This window comes from Barbus barbus (genome assembly GCF_936440315.1).
Source record: "Barbus barbus genome assembly, chromosome: 32".
NCBI lineage: Eukaryota > Metazoa > Chordata > Actinopteri > Cypriniformes > Cyprinidae > Barbus > Barbus barbus.
In genome coordinates this window covers 18819271-18837272 of record NC_136760.1, presented here as the reverse complement: position 1 = coordinate 18837272, position 18002 = coordinate 18819271, and the positions used below count along the sequence as shown (strand labels likewise).

Below are 18002 nucleotides of genomic sequence, written 5' to 3'. Positions count from 1 at the left end.
CTGAGAATTACAAGGTCTCAAACAATTGCCATAACATAAGTTGCCAGTATGCAGTATGAAAAGTAAAAATGTTTTTTTTTTTTTTCAATAGAACTATAAAACTTTAGATCAGGAAAGAATTACTACAGGTCTTAAGGTTCAGTTTTGCATTTTAAGTTTAAATGTATTAACCTTCCCCTGTCTGTTTTTGTGTTTAGATTTTTGTAATATTTCAAAAAGAAATCTCTTATAGTCACAAAGGCTGCATTTATTTGATCATAAATAGTAAAAACTGTAATTTTGTGTTTAATTTCTTAACAGTCATTCTTCAGGCTTCAGTGTCTAATATGCTAATTTGCTGCTTGAGAAACATTTATTATTATCATGTTGAAAACAATTGTGCTGCTTAATATTTTCGTGGAAACCACAATAGAATTTTGAATGCTGGAAAGAACTAAATTTCAATTTTTTGTAACGATGTTATTAGTCTTATGAAAATTTGTTAATAGTTATGAAAATAGTTAATATAACCGCATATATGATAACTCACGCATTCTATCAAGCTTTGTTATGTCTGTCTGTTAAAGGATGGAATTCCAGCTGGTGCATACAGCCATGGTCTGTTAGACATTGTGGCTATTTTATTTCCAGCATGTGTTGTCTGAGTGGCCTGGGCTTCAATGTGCTTATTGATTGTACTCCCTGTAGGAGTGCATTTTAGGATTGACTCGACACAGAAATGTTGCACTGTAATGAAGGCTCACATTCAAATGCACAATGCATTAAATCTGTATTGTGCTAAATTGTGACCCTGGACCACAAAACCAGTCTTAAGTCGCTGGCGTATTTTTGTAGCAATAGCCAAAAATACATTGTATGGGTCAAAATTATAATTTTTTCTTTTATGCCAAAAATCATTTGGATATTAAGTAAAGATCATGTTCCATGAAGATATTTTATAAATTTCTTACCATAAATATATAAAAACTTCATTTTTGATTAGTAATATGCATTGCTAAGAGATTCATTTGGACAACTTTAAAGGAGATTTTCTCAATATTTATATTTTTTTTAACCCTCAGATTCTAGCTTTTCAAATAGTTGTATCTCGGCCAAATATTGTCTGATCCTAACAAACCATACATCAATGGAACGCTTATTTATTCAGATTTCAGATGATGTATAAATCCCAATTTAAAAAAAATGACACCTAAGACTGGTTTTGTGGTCCAGGGTCACAATTGTTATGCAGCATTACTCTGTTTAGAGCAATCGATCTGAAGATGTTATATCAGCACATGCTTACAGGTCCACAGCATCACATCTTAAGCAAGTCGATTTCATGTCATTTAGAGACCAAATAAAAGATTTGTGTGCAACACTCCGGGTGTTTTTGAAGTTATGAAAACAGTTTCAGTCTTTCTACTTCAAAATTTCATAATTAGTTCAATCTTTTACTTATTGTTTCATTGTAATTATTTGAGAAATTTGCTAGCAATTTCTGAGTGAAAATTGAAATGTACAATAGCATTGGATAAGAAACAGACTTCTCTTCTCATTGCTTGTTCTCTCTTCATGAGAGAACAAGCAATGTCCGAATCAGATGATGTCAGACTTAAATTTCATGTCTTTTCATAAAGCTTTGGATGACTTGACATGCAGCACATGAGCTGTATGAACTATTTTTATAGTGACTTTGAAGCTTGAAAGGTCCTTGTTTTCATTTCTTAAAACTGTCTACTTTATGAAAGTCGAACAGGTTTAAAATGACATGAGGGAGAGTAGATGACGGACTTTTAATTTTTGGGTGAACTATACCTCTAAGTCCACGTTTTTCAAGATGGATGTGAATGTGATGAAAACGATTTGATTGTTTGTTTGAGCGTGCTTGTGGTGCGTGGGTTTTGTGAGGTGTTTTCATGTCTGTGGCTGACGAGGGGGACAGAGACAGTTCCTTTGGGGGAGTGTCAGCAGGTGTGCTGTGAAATCTTCAGCTGCTAAAGTCACACAGGTCTGACTGTCTGTGTGTCTCCAGGCCAGTGTCTCAGTGCAGTCACATCGTCTTCATCTTTTGTGTGACAGTGACCTTCAGAACACCTCCACATGACCCCCCCACACATCTAACACAGGGAACACAAAGTACAGAGGGGCCACCTAACACCTGGCACTGTAGCTACTATCACAGAGAGCTCGATCCCTGCGTCTCAGGTCATGCAGACAGACGGTGGGTGTAAGACAACAGGAGCACAGTCTGAGGGCTGGTCTTCAGTGGGTGTAGAAGCCGTAGTAGCCCGCGTCACTGCAATTGTCCTTTTCACAAGCCTCTGCACTGCGGTTGGGAGGGGAATTTTCCGTGCTGGATGTGTAAGGCGACACGCGCCTCTTCTTGCTCTCTCCTCCCTCAAACAAACCTGAGTCAGCTGAGTCCACCGATTTTACTGAGGGGGCTTCCATCCAGGTGTCCTCCCCAGACTCTTTGGACTTGTCTTGGAGCAGTGGCTGGCGTTGGGGATCCAGGAGCGATGGGGAGGAATGGAAGCGTGAGTTCACCGCTGAGGGAGACGAAGACGCGGCTGGGGACGAGATGGTTCGGAACCAGCCAAGACTAGACCCGGGTTTACTGTGGTGTGGGTGATTAAGGTATTGCGGTGAGGGTCGTCCTGAGCTCCACGCTCCAGCGTTGGTGCCAGAAGCCGGCCCAGAAGCGAAGGGGCTTTCAGAGTAGTAGCCCAGAGGGTGGTGTGGGGATGTCTGAATCGGAAACGGCTTGTAGAGGGTGTTGGAAGTGTATTCGCTCTCGTATGTGTTGAAGTCGAGGCGGTTTGGTGGCACGCCCTGCTGGCTGGGCAGGTAAAAGCGGCTATGAGGACTGGCGGCAGGGTCTTTGGGGCACTGCTGGGTCATGCTGACTGGCTCGCGGCTGTAGAAACGACTCTGAGGCAGGGGGCTCATGTATTGATCAGACAAGAATGGCTGGTGAGGGTAACAACCGCCTGGGAGGAGCTGCTGGCCCTCAGCTGGGGAAGGCGTAAGGCGGTCTGAGTCAGGAGGTGCATAGAGCCTACATGAGGAAATAAAAGGGGTCAAAGGTCATCTTCAACGGACAAAACCCCTTCTGAAATGTTAATGTTACAGTTTTTCTCAGTCGATTTGTCAGTTTACTCAAAACAAATAACACAGCTATTTAAACACAAACTTATCTTAACCAAACAGTTAAATTTTACTACAAAATGAAGCACTGCAATTTTTCTAGTAATGCGTTTATTAAAAGTAAATGTTTACGTTGAATCTATGATTGCTAATGATTATAAAACATAGTCTGCTGGAGACACACAAATACCTAATGAAAGTACATGTTTATTGCAATTCTTCAACAGGGAGTTTGTTTTGTATATATTGTGTATATCTAAACAAAACAAAAAATTGTTATCCAACTCCAAACACCCATGTGGAAAAACTAATTGCCCCTTTAAACTTAATATCTGTTTGTGCCACCTTTAGCAGCAAGAAACTGCAAACAAAATCTTCTGATATTCTCTAGTTATCAGAAGAGTCTGTTTGCAGTTCTTGCTGCTAAAGGTGGCACAAACAGATATATATATATATATATATATATATATAATGTACTCTTGTTCCATTTGCTCTTGTTCCAAACTGTGTTTCCTGTGCTGCTGTGTGTGTTATTAAGTGAGCAGTTATTAGTTTGGGGCCAACAGAAAATATACCATGTGCATTTGATGATATGAAAAATTACAGATTACAAATGACCTTTTTTCAGATATTTTAAAGTATTGGTTAGTTTTACCAACTATTATGAAAACATTTGAGAGTTTTTTGTTCACAGTGTTTTGACAAAATTATTTGCATGATTTGTAATTTGTATGAAATTAATGAAAACCTACAATCTGTTCAGGACAATTACAAAGTGTACAGCTCACTGTTAACAGTTTTGAGAACAGGGACCTGAGTTTGGAGAAATGTGTCAAATCTATTGAGAAAAACTGTAATATTATATTATGTTAATTAATGCTGCACCATTAATTAAACTGAGAATGAAGTTCATGAATTTTAATTTAATACAAATTTAGGTAGCAAACAGGATGCAGAATTGAATGTTGGCTTGACTAAGTCTTATTTTGTAAAAAATGTTTGAAGGTTTAGGCTTATAGATAAATAGATGATAGATAGATATATAGCTAGATAGATGTAAATGACAAGTAGTGCTCCACAGAGAACAATTTTCTGTATTTAATTTACTTCAGGCTTACTTACGTGTCATAATTGTCCCGGAAACCTTTAGCAAAAGGGTTATGATCTATTTTCAGCTGAGTGATCTGTGAAAGAAATGACAGGGGAAGAGGTTGGAGAAAGGGCAGAGAGAGAGGGTAAGAGTAAAGTCACATGGGTACAGGAAACATAGCCAGGGAGACTGATAGATCACTGTCTTTACGAAATAATTCATGAATTCCACTCATACTCTTTCCTACAGGCAGACATCTTCTGCACATGCACTACACATGTTTGCAATCACAGACTCAAAGTGCAGACATAACACAACTCTGTCGTCTGGGTCATCCCACACTGTGACGATATGTATCTTTGTTTGCTGTAAGCAGTGGTTATGTGACAGTTGCAATCTGATTAATAAGAAAATAACCCACAGCATGATGTGTTCAGATGACGTGACTTACATCTGCATTCTGGTAGGCAGTGACGGCAATGAACTGAGTCTCAGGGAAGACAAACATCTGAGTTTTCGAGGTCAGAAAGGCATCCTCCGTTCCATCCTCTTTCACCTCCACGATGTGAAGACGTGGTTGGTATTTATGGAGCGACTGCAGCACTATCATCTGTATTCCAAGCAATGCAATTGTTAGAGAAATAGTGCAGATATGCTATGGTGCTATATATTCTACCTAAATGATAACTGTAATCTCTGTTTGACTACAACCAATGTTGACAGAGATGACTCAGGTTTGTGTATGTTGCAGTAAGTCGGCTTTTATGTAGGAGTTTATTATTATATTAAATTACCTGTGCTACATTGTTAGAGCTGCCTTTGTTATTGGTAAGTTTCAATTTGCCAAAGGAAACTTCCTGTCTCATCCAATGACTCCCAGTGTTGGGAGAGTCTGGGTGCATATACATTCTGTTTCCTGTAAAAAACCAAAAAACAATTAAGCACTTAAGAATAGATATATAGGTAATGAATGCAATTTAAATATTCATGTCTTTAAACCATATTTTATTGTCAATGACACAGTATTTTACTGATATACACCATTTAAAATACCATTTAGCTTTTGGGTCAGTATGATATTTTAATGTATTTGAAAGAAGTCTCTTATGCTCACCAAGGCTGCATTTTTTTGTTGATAAAATACAGTAAGTAATATTGTGAACTATCATTACATTTTAAAATAATTAAATTGTTATTGTTTATTTTTTATTATAATATATCTTAAAATGTTATTAATTCCTGAAACTCCAGTATTCAGTGTCACATGATCCTTCAGAAATCATTCTATGCTCAGGAAAAATTTCTTATTATTCAAAGTTGTGAACAGCTGTGCTCCTTAATATTTTTGTGGATACTATTATAATTTTTTAAAGGTTCTTTGATGAATAAAACATTAAAAAGAACAGCATTTATTTGAAACAAAACGTTTTGTAACAATCTTCTTATTAGCAGTCTTTACTGTCACTTTTGATCAATTTAATGCATCCTTGATGAATTTATATATATATATATATATAAACATTTACTGTCCCCAAAATGATAATTATTTAATTATTTTTAATATTTACTTATTTTTCATACAGTATTTGTATATTTTATACATTTTGATTATATTATATAATTATTATAATTATAGAAGAGCCATATTTAGGTAAGGAAAGGTCAGGAGTTTGAGTAAAGAAAAACTAGGTTGAAAGAGCCAGAAGTATGAGTATTTAAATGTTTGCACTTTGTAAATTGATTGGTATAAGCCAATTAAGAGTTCAATGTCAAATGTTTTACACTTGCACTACCATGCAGTCACCCTTGAACAGCAGTTGCAGTGCAGAGCTGTTGTGGTGGGCCACATGCTTAGGTTCCTCTGATTGTGGCATACAGTGGTAACAGAAACACTCATGCACTTCTAGCCGCAAAAAGACAGAGCTATTGGTATGTGAAGTTTTCTTCACTGCTCAGAAAAGGCTCACACTGTGAAACCACAATGCAGATAAAGACATTTATCTTGTTTGTAGGGTTTAAAAGTAGATAGTGGCCCGAAAAAGGCACCGTGAGACTGTTGGGTACCTGGCATGTTGCCTTCTGCCTTGCCGCACTGGACCCATTTGCCTCCTTGGTACCTCCAGTGATGCTGGTCTGCAAGAACCACGTCCACATATATGTTATAATGAGCCGAGGGGTCCAGTGAGCTGATGTTAAAGCTGAGGAAAGGGAACATCCTCCTGTTGACAGACAGATCAGAAAACACAAGATAAGATCGCGTTATTAGGGGTGCAATGATAGTAAACTTTTTGTGAATAGCGATAAGTTGACAAACAAATTATTTTGTTATAAATATATACTTTTTTTTAGATTTTGTCTAGAACAAATAAATACATTAATAAAAATATAGATTAAACATAATTATATTTAAAATAACTATTTAAATATTCACTGAGAGATATTCATTTTTTTAGAATATTCATTTTGATGTTTATGAAAGAAAATGTTTACTTTACAAATATTTCTTATTATAATAAAGGTGTCAAATATATCTATTTTAATCTTTGATGAGTACAGAACAACATTTATTTGGAATCAGTTTTATTTGGAATCTAATTTTTTTTAAAATCAATTTAATGCATCCTTGCTGAATTAATTTCTTAAAAAAATGAAAAATAAAATTTTCTGACCCCCATATTTTTTAATGGCATTATAAATTTTAAATATATTTTATATTTTTTTGTATTTGTTTATTTTTATTTTTATTTGTATATTTTATTTTATTATTTTATATATTTTATTCTATTAGAATTATAAGTTTTATATTTTGGAAATGAAAGGTAAGGGGTTTAGATAAAGAAAGACTGGGCTAGAATAATATTTTGAATATTTTATTTAGTATATAATGAAAACATAACTAAATGAAGAACTATAACAATGTAATATAACTGTAATATGTATTAATTAATGCAACATATTTTTGGTCAAATATTCATTCTGAAAGTTTGTGAAAGGAAATTTTGTTATAAGATAACTAAGCGACACCCACTCTCTTTAAGAAATAGTGCTCTTACAAAGAAATAAACATATGCCACAGTCTTGCGCGATCCTTTATGCTAAGGTCATGCTAGATGACTGCAATCTAAAAATATGCAGAAATGGTTTAAAACAAATGTCAAAAATCATCCGATACAATACATGAAATTCATTCATATTTGATATGGTCCCAATATATCATGCATATGCATGAGCTATTTGAATATGCTTGTATATATGCGGGTGGTATTTTGTGGTAAACAGTAGTTACGAAGGCACAGACATTATGATAGAAAGGCAACTGGGAGCAGGATGTTTGTGAATCTTTAATATGACAATTAATAAAACATCTGCTTGATTGCTGTAGTTTTCCTTGCTAGACAGATTTTGATCACGGGACAGAGATGGAGAGGAGGTAACTGGGAAGTCACTGTGTCCCATGGCAGGGTGAAGTTTACAAAAACGTGACTTAAATCTCAGTAGATCCAGTATGAAATGTGCAGCTTCTGTTTTTCTGTGCCTTCCTGCCTTGGCACCACTTGTGATAAAACACACCTCTGACATCAGCCATGCTGGCTTGAATTCAACCTCACCCAATACTATGACGCTTTCGGTCTCACTTATACACTCCAGAGATGACATCTATGCCATATGGCTGCCTCTCATTCAGTAGATTCAACAGTTGCGGGCTACTGCTCATGCTTGCATGTTTCCCCTCAGCCGGATGCTCCTGTCAGGTGACACTCAAGTGCAGTTGTCTGATCATATCTGTGTCTGTGTCCATTCCATGAATTGGATACACACCAAATAATTTGTATATGGCTCAGAATGGATTTAGGTTGTGAGTATGTTTATAAAAAATCTCTCACTCTCTATCTTGCTCTGTCTCCTGTGCCTGTGAGCTTGCTGGGTGAAACTGTACACCTTTTTCCCATTGGGAAGGGTGTATGAGGGTCAGATTTTTAGAACGACTTCAGCTTTATGGCTGGCTTAAAATGAACCCAAAATAGATTGTTAATTAAAAATCAGACCCATAATTACTAGAGGCATCAACAATAATCAAAGGGTGAAAATGTATTAATAAGCAATTCATTTTTGTATTATTATTTCATTGTTATTTATTAAACTTATTAATAAATGTTCTTTTATTGAACATATTAAATGTTAATTTACAACCTATTTTTGGTTCATTTTAAGAAGGGAATATAGTAATTTTTAAGCAATAGTGTATTTATTTAATAAAATGACATGTTTGGGGTTAGTAAAATTCTGTTTATTTATTTATTTTATTTTTTAAACGAATACTTTTATTCAGCAAGGATGCATTAAATTGTGATCAAAAGTGACAGTAAAAACGTATATAATGATACAATTTTTTTTTGTTTCAAATAGAAAATTGTTCTTTTTGAACTTTCCATTTTTAATAAAGAACCCACAAAATATTAATCACCACCACTGTTTTTTAATCAAATAAATGCAGATTTGACGATCATAAGAAACCTCGGTCACACTTTAGAATAGGTAACACTTGCTAACTATTAAGAATGACTTTTCCCTCAATAAATTCTTAATTTGCTGCTTATTAATAGTTAGTAAGGTAGTTGTTAAATTTAGGTATTGGGTAGGATTAGGGATGTAGAATAAGGTCATGCAGAATAAGGCATTAATATGTGCTTAATTAGCACTAATACATGGCTAATATTCTAGTAATATGCATGCTAATAAGCAACTAATAGATGTAACCGTAAAATAAAGTGTACTTTATTTTACAAAATAGAGTGTACTGTAGGTCTAAGTAACAAAACTAGCAAATCTAACCCTAAAACAAAACTATTCATGATTAGAAAACATAGTAGAAATATATTAGATATGTAGAAATAGTGAATAGTATATTAGAAATAGTGCACCCAAAAATGCAAATTATACACGTGCTATTTGAATGTAAAAATGTGAACAGATTCTCTGAACTACAATGAAGAGAATTTTTTTAAAGCATATAACAACTATGTTTTTGTTACATTGTCTGCATTTTTTTTTTTTTTTTGATGTTCAACAACTCATAGCCATAGTCTCCTTTTGTTTTATGCAAAAGCGCACCTTGCATATTCTACTAAATATCTTATTTTGTGTTTCCAAGAAGTTATACCTGCTTCAGTAAGTGGAAAGAGACAAAAAACAAACAAAAAACAAACAAAATAAAACAGACTGCTTTGAAAGAGAGAATTAAGAGCCATATTTTGACCTGAAATAAGTTCAGTTTCACAATTTCTCTTTTTAAGTAGGGTAAAGGACGAATATCGAGGATCAGAGCATGAGGACGATGACACTCATTTGCTACAGGGTGGCATAACACAAGCGGATGGACTGCCCACCCACGGGCAGCTGTAATCAATCATCATTCTCAGATGTAGCCCTGCCATTGTGGGGCCTTGTGGTGGTGAAGAGACCGAGCAGGTGAAGGGTTTCTTCTTCCACATCAGTTGTCAATATAAGTGAAAACAGAAACCAGAATTGTCTCTGTATCATTCAACGCTCATGTGCTGCCTCCTCACTCTGAGTTATAGCTATACCGTCTGTGGCAGTCACTTTCCTCATCTGACTGAGCCTCAGAAATTGTCATACTTATTTAAAATGAGACATTTATAAGAAATCAGTACCTGGAGAGGGGGAAACCAGTGAGTTTGCCACTGAGAGGAATGTTTTGCATGAGTGGGAGGTTAAGGTTTACGACAAAAAAGTTAGAGGTTAACCTTTGGAAACTTATCTGCCACTCCTTGACTCACTGATGGAGCCGTGAACACGGTAGTAGGTGGTTGCCAAACAAAAGTGCCTCCTCTGCTGTCTAGGACTTTAGGAAGGTGCAGTTTTCCATACATATATGTGTTTCCCCTAAGCAGAAGAACTGCTTGATGTGATCAAGGCAACACTGCTCAGTAAGAAAGACAAGAAGGGACACTCAAAAGAAAAACAAAACTGTCTGGATATAGACTGGTGGTCACTAATTCGCCAGGACAAAAGTTCAGGTCCAGTTTATGTCATCCTCGTAGTCTTGATCTTCTAAAAACACGCCAGTCTGCGGCTGCTAGCTCACTTTTTTACACCGTTTTTTACACCAAGGTAAAATATCAAACATGACACATGCAGATTGACATGTACAGTAAATACTGCATGTTTACGTGGTTATTGTAAGCTATTATGCGAATGTGGTTACGTACAGAAACCATGATATATTTACTGAGAACCGTCATAGCTGTAGTGATGAGCTTGTAGTATGGTTGCTGAAAAACAGTGGCTGGAAATGGAGCAGCCAGCAACCACAGTTACATGCGATCCCTTTGATCTTGATGCCATTCTACTGATGTGCTACTGTCACAACTCATCTGTTTCTGTCAGAGCTGCTTGATGGGATTCTGCTGGAATCATGTACACAGCGATAGGTCTGTCCTGCAGTGAGCAAAGACGATTCAACAAGTTTGCTGCTTCTGAGGTCTGTTTTTTTTTGCAGTAAAACTGCATGCGCCATGTTACCATATACAGCTGAACAGGAAGTGATTGTTAGTTGAAAAAAAAAAAAGACAGAGAGCTCAAAGGCTACAGGCAGAAAGAGTGGTGCAGGGGGAGAGATTGCATTTTATGCAGAGCCTGGACGACCTCAAGAATATTAATAAAACTGATGCACTTATATTGCACGGGTTGCTCTTGCTGTAAATCTTTACAAATGCAGAAATAAAGTGGCCCCAAAAAGTAGCACACCTAAAAATGAATTATTATACAATCAAATTTTAAGCATTTTATCTCTCTTTTTTGTTTTTTTTTGAAGAAATATAGCACTTTTCAAGCAAAACTTTTCACGCTCAAAACAAAACAAAAAAATTGTTAGGTTTTATATAAATATCATTGCATTTTTTTGAACATTTTTGCTTATTTAACCTATTGTCCCTAGGTCATGTGATGAAAAACATCTGCGGTTTCTCTGCTATGGGATTTTTCTACTTAAATCACCTTGACATCTGCTAGTAATTGAAAAATGGTTCAGAAAAAGCTAGTTCTGAGTGTTTTCAGCTACCAATTAGTTTGCTATCTTTTTTTTATTATACACTTAAAAAATGCAGTAAACAATTTACTTTGGAACCATTTTCCCTCAGAAATGGCTAATACATTTCACAAATAATTACACAGAAATGACAATAAATTAAAAGTTAAAGTAGAAAGACTGAAATATTATTTTCTTGTAAAATGTACTCCAATAATCTTTATTTACAACAAAACTCATTTTTACAGTGTAGGCAATTCAATGAATGCAATTTACGCATTCTTAAAAGGATAGTTCACCCAAAAATGAAATTCTGTCATCATTTACTTTATTCCTTATGCCGAACACAAAAAAGAAGACATTTTGAAGAATGCTAGTAACCATGAAGCTTTGACTTCTTTTGAGCAAAAAACAAACATTTCTAAAAATATCTTTTTTATGCTCCACAGGAGATGGAAAATCATACAGGTGTGGAATGGCATGAGGGTGGGTAAACTTTCATTTTGGGGGCCACTGTTTATAACTGCCGTCTTTATTATCTTACTAAATGCTGCAATTTAAGGGAGGGCAAATGAAGGCCAGATAAATTATTCATTCACTTTTTGCTTTGCTGCATGATTTCATTGTGCAGTATATTTCGTTATACCATGTTTTGTGTGAATATAGAAAGTGTAAAGAAGTTCCTAAGAGTTTCACTACGCAATTTTAGACTTCACCGGCATAAGCAAATGCTTGGAAAATTTCTAGCTGTTTGTGGTGTTAAATATGAGACATGTGAATCCACTGAAGCAGAAAGCCAGCTTTATTTACACATAATGCACAGACCCATGACTCCTCCACAAGACTTACGAAGAACCTACTGATTCACATCTCCTATACAAGCACCTGATGCCAGAATATATCTTTTAAACTTATTATATTGACTTTTATATAATGACATTGAAAAACCCTAGTTTCTCTTTTCAGGCATGTTGCAGATGCATTTGACAAGACATTTTTCTTCCACTCTAGTATTTACCAGCCACTGAACATGCAGTGGAATGGATTATCTGTGGTTTCATAGCTCTCCCACTGACTTTCTGTGAAGCAACATTTTTCATGAATTTCAGTCCAGTTATTAGTCTGGCAGTCGCTTGTTCCCTTATTTGGATCTCAGACTAGCATAAAAGCAAGACAACACTCACCTACACCAATCTATGTTTAGAGCTCATGGCCCTATGCCTGTTTAAGTTTGAGAAACCTGGTGGCAGGGGTGAAGTTAGGGGCTAGTTTTAGAGTTCGACTTGAAAAGGGCTGAAGACCTCTGCTCTCGTCTCAGGCTATGGGCCTTACGGTGCATTTCAAAGCCTCGAATTGGACTGCACCTCGACTTCTGAGGAAACGTGCATCACTGCGCTCACAAGGTACCAGACCAGAGGAGAGAGAGCAAAGAAAAAGCGAGAAAGAGAGCGAGAGAGAGGAAGAAAGTGCCTTCCTTCATTTCCTGCACTTCAAAGCTACCTCCACTGATGTGTATGGCCATCAGAGTCTCAGTGGTGCTCACCAACTTTACCCACAAATGCACCACCCCCTCCTCCTTACTTTTCCACTTCCTGTCTTGGGCAGAATTACCTGAGCTCTGACACTGACTGGCAACGAGAACCAATAAAAATAACCCTCGTATTGTGAATCGTACAAACCAGAACGTAATAATAATTCACAAAAAATATTGTGTATTTCAATAAACTCAAACTGATGCGATCTGAAGCATGTGAGAAGATTAGTTCAGTAGATTAGATACAAACAGGATTCAGAGAAAAAAAAAAAATCATCAATATGCTGATTCAAAATAAACAAGGTTTTCTTGCTTAAGTTAAAGATTAAATCTCACAAATAGTCAGTTTAATTGTTACTCGCACATACTAGGGTGATTTGAAGTCTTGTTTATGTAACATCTTTAATAGTATATTAATAAACTACATAAAACACGCACCGTTGAATTTCTTGCTTTCTGAATGTATTTGAACACGGCTTTAAAGACAGTTTGCAAAAGATTTCAAGGCACCTGCCAGTAGGTTACAGGTTACAAACACATGCATTCACACACTAACACCCTCACAAACAACTGTAGCCTACTGAACACACAGATGCACGCATATCTGAGTAAAAGCTTCCAAGCTATAAATAATAATAATATTAAGAAAAAAATAAATACATATCTCTGTTTAAAAAAAAATTGACAATGAGGAATTAGATTTTAGGTGGTGCATATAGTACAGTACAGTACAAAATAAAATAATGACATTTATAAGTGATGACCATGACCTCAGTGGGAGTTTTTAAAGCAACATCATGGTCAGGATTTTACTGCTATGATATATAATATAATATTGGTGTAGCATTATTTTGTGGAATTCAATCAGTAGCTAAAACACTGAGAGAAAAACATAGTCAATTTTTCAAGGTTACACCACCCTTTCAATACCAAATTTAAAATATGCAGGGCCTATTATTTCTTAAAATCTAATTCATGTCATATATGCATAAAGAAAATACAAAATAAATTTCAGACTACAAGTGTTCATTTTTTGTCTTTTGAATAATTTTTTAATAACTCTTTCTATGGATTTAACGTGTAAGCGTGTAAGTTTTTTGCATGCTGTCAATTCTCATACATTTTAAAAGGAATAATTTTTATGGTGACAGGTGTGGTCAGTGCAACAGTTTTAAGCGTTATTTATTTATTTGAACATATTCAAGAATCTGTGATAGATATTTTCATCAAACTGACTTATAAGGGCCTACTTAGAAACAATTATGTAGTTTTATCAGTCAACATTTTTAAGTTGTATTATGCAATGACTATCTAATGTATGCCTTGAAAGCTGCTCTAAAATGAAAGTGACTATAATCTGTAGACTATAATCATCAGAGACATGTTTAGATATTAATGCTCAGTGACCTGCCAAACGTCCCCACAAGCACTTTCCTCCCTCCCTGGGGTCCCTAGGGAACAACACCGGTGGTTTATAAATCACATTTTAAATTAACTGCGTTTTTTAAATTTTATTATTATTATTATTAGGCTACTCACACTATAAACATGATAACTAAGTTTGATCATCACGTTCTTTCATAACACTGCCGTCATTATTCTCAGCATTTAAAAATAACGTATCCAAAACATCATCAGAAGTATTTGTTTACTTTTGACAATAACTGAAACCAGGTCGCGGTCTGGAGAAAAAAGATCAGATCGAAAGATCTCTGTAATTAGGCTTCTAAATTTAAGACACATATGCCAAGGACTCGGTTACATCTCCACCTGCCCTGACTGGCACAGCTGGCATTTAGATAAGTACACAAGTAAGAGGACTAAACATTCAGTTTCTATGATCCATGCTGTTTTCGCGTACAAAAACGAAGAGTGGCAAAAAAAAAAAAAAGAAAGAGTGGCAATCTATTATGCTTCTTACCGTCCTTGTTTCGTTATGATCATCTCTGTCTGGTACTTGTGGAACTTTGCCCACAGCGGGTAGTTGTTGAGGAGCACTTGAGTCTTCCCAGACACCTGTAGACCAGGTAAAGAGTACATCGGTGCTCGCGGATACCCGTGCTGAAAAGACGCCGGGTAGCCGTCTGCACTGCTCGGGTACACGTCTTTACCGTTGGCTGAAGAATACGCGTCGGCACCGGCTGGAACGTAAGTGTGTCCCGTCCCGCTCCGGCTGGTGAAGTGACAGCTGCCGAGCGGAGCCGGTGCGTAAAGCCTCCCCGTCTGCGCCCCGGCGCTTTGGTGGTGTTCAGCGTGGAACGGCAACGTCAAACTGTCCTGTCCATTTGGAATCGAGTCCTGGTAGTAAAACCTCGTGTCTTGGATGCCCATTTTGAAGTCCGGTAAGTCGCGGTTTCGGTGCAGGTGGCTGTTCAGTTCTGCGTCTTTGGCGAAACTTTGCGCTTCTGTTCCATTCAACATATTGAGATACAAATTCCTGCCTATGCCGCCCATCTGCAGCACCGGGTTGAGCTCACTAGAGGTGTCATAGGTTTAGCGTCCGTATGCTTTAACATTTAAAATAAGACTCCAACACAGCTCTCTATAGACTGCAAATTGTGGAGCTTGTCTGCAAAGCGCACCGTGTAATCTAGTTTTAAACTACTTGGGAAGTCTTCACTTTGATTTAACTTAGTATGTTGAAGACATTGCCCCTATGTATTTGGAATAGGAATCGGACTTCAAACACATGATAAGACTCTATGATATATCCATATCTCGAATGGTAATTGGTCCGGAGGTGGGCTTTACACTACAGACTGGGCGTGATAGGCTTGATACGCGAGGACGGGCCTTCCCCTATTTACGGGGGCTTCAGTTTGTATACTCACTTAATAGAACTGAACAGTTTTTATAGTGTATATTCACAGAGTGTAAAAAAATCATTCTTAAGGCGCATATAAAGGTATGTGTGTCGGTGAGTGTATTGAATAATGTATTTTGTATTAGTTTTTAATAAAACAATTAGCCTTCAACAAACTAAAAATAGTTATAATTAAGACTAAATTCATATAACTCATTAAATTTGTTTGCAGGTGTCAATGAATAATGTGTGGAATACCAGACCAACATAAATCACAGAGAGTGAGTCGTTTTCCACCCATTTGAAATTGTTATTTTTCTTTTTGAAACTTAGGTTTATGACATTCATTCTTACTCAAGCACACGGGATTTTTTTTTGTCTCCACTATGACAGCGGCTTTATTGAAATTTTACATATGAAATATTATATCACTGTAAATAAGAGCACTGATTTTTTTAAATTAATTAATTAATTGGTTTATTTTTTAACCATTCTGTTGTACATGTACAAAATGAAGTTATATGATGATATTAACAGCAGTATTATATGGCATTTTAGTAACGGCACAAACATCATGCCTTAAAGTTCACTGTAAGTGTATTTTCCAATAACTGATGAAAACTTTCAGAGAACTAGCAATATTATAAAGACAAACACTACATCAGAATAACACACGTGACACTAAAATAATGCAGTAAATGCAAATAATTTAATATGCCACATACAATACTCTGTATGTATACCTTCAAAAGGTGTACATACTAAAATAAGACAAAAATAAGAAACTAACTTTTTAAATAGATTCCAAAATGTTATGGTTTGTACATGGGATTAAAGGCAATATTTTTATTTAAAATGCATAATTTCTAATAATATGTAGTGACTTAATTTCTTTCTGTTTTTTAAATACTTGATAAATAAAAAAATAAAAAAATTAAATTTTCATGTACTATCTTATAAAATGTATTTTTTTTATTGTATGAACAAATTAAATTGAAAAATGTTTTAGTTTCCTTACTGTACTTTGTTGTAATGTGAAAACATTAGTCTTCTTTTCACTTTATTAGTTCAGTTGCAGTCAAGTGACACTGTACACAGCATTTGCACAAAATACTATGCATTCATAGAAAAGTGTGAAATAGTAAACGAGGAAAATCGCAATACCCCATTCAGCCAACATTCAACCAAATATAACACCCACATTCACACACACGCACACACACATTTTTACTTAGCTATCTAAATGGGGACATTCCATAGGTGTAATGGTTTTTATACAGTACAAACTGTATGTGCTATTGGCCTACACCAACCCTACACCTAAACTTAGCCCTCACAGGAGACTTTCTGCATTTTTACAATTTCAAAATTGTTATTTTGTTTATAACTTTATTAACACGCATGCACACACACACACACACACACACACACAAACACACACACACTTACTCAGTGTCCCCCCAGTGCAGGTATGACACATAATTTCTCTAATTCAACTTCATGTGTCTCTCCTAGCAAGGTGAACTCACAAGGTCAACAGCTGAACTCATTGGTGTTGACACCCTATGATAGCGTATTGTCCCCAATGACACGTCCACAAGGCCGGGCGGTTATACTCTCCACCTGCCCTGTGGGGGTGACAGGCACCTTTTAGGCCTTAGTTAAGCTGATCTTCCGCAGGGGATGTCCACCACAGCCGTTCGGAAAACACAAATGGTACGCACAAACATCCCTCATCTACTGTATCAGCAATTAAAGAAATCACACTACACACGCAACGCGCTGCCCGGCAGTCTTTTAAGCATTTACGCAGCAGCTTTGAATGCCACGCATTCTCAAATCTAGTTGGTGCAGTTGTCACAGGTGTATGGCAGTTCTCTGTTCAAAGTGTGTGGGAGGAGGGATTTTATATTAGCTCTACTCTTCTTTGGAGCGGTTTCTGTATGTAGCTCTATATGTAAAAGCTGTATTTTTTAACGAGTGGATATGACAATCAAATTATTCATTTCTTCTTTTCTGAATATTGCATTGGTGTTCCCTCAGCAACACTATTATCTATTTTACAAGGTGTAAATGATAGCAGCAGATTTTTATGAGGTCATATTCATATCTGTGGTCAGAGTGACAGATGTACGATGTGAATGATATGACCAGGATCCGACTTCATTTTAGATTTTGTGAGATTTGTTTGGTTTTGAAAGTCAAGCTCTCCTAAAAATCATGTCTTTTCAGTTGACGATCAATCAGAGAGTGATGTGAAAGATTGCTGGATTTCTTTATCACACTTCTTCTTCCTGCAGTTTCAGGGGTTGAGAGTTTTCATGTGGTGGGTTAGTGTAGTGAGGTGTTATTCTGACTCATCCTGTACTAATGTTTTATCTACACATTTCAGATTTTC

The 18002-nt window shown here is 36.2% G+C and overlaps 1 protein-coding gene across 1 annotated transcript; it reads right to left on the bottom strand.

Annotated features, from left to right (window-relative positions):
• Positions 1-91: 91 nt before the first annotated feature.
• Positions 92-15525, bottom strand: LOC306852576 (eomesodermin-like). The gene is made up of 6 exons (XM_079389522.1): positions 14723-15525; positions 6284-6438; positions 5014-5135; positions 4671-4829; positions 4252-4313; positions 92-3040 (listed from the first exon to the last, which is right to left on the bottom strand). Exons 1-6 carry the CDS (start codon positions 15253-15255, stop codon positions 2245-2247), a joined length of 1827 nt encoding a protein of 608 aa, XP_079245648.1. The 5' UTR covers positions 15256-15525; the 3' UTR covers positions 92-2244.
• Between the last annotated feature and the right edge of the window lie 2477 nt (positions 15526-18002).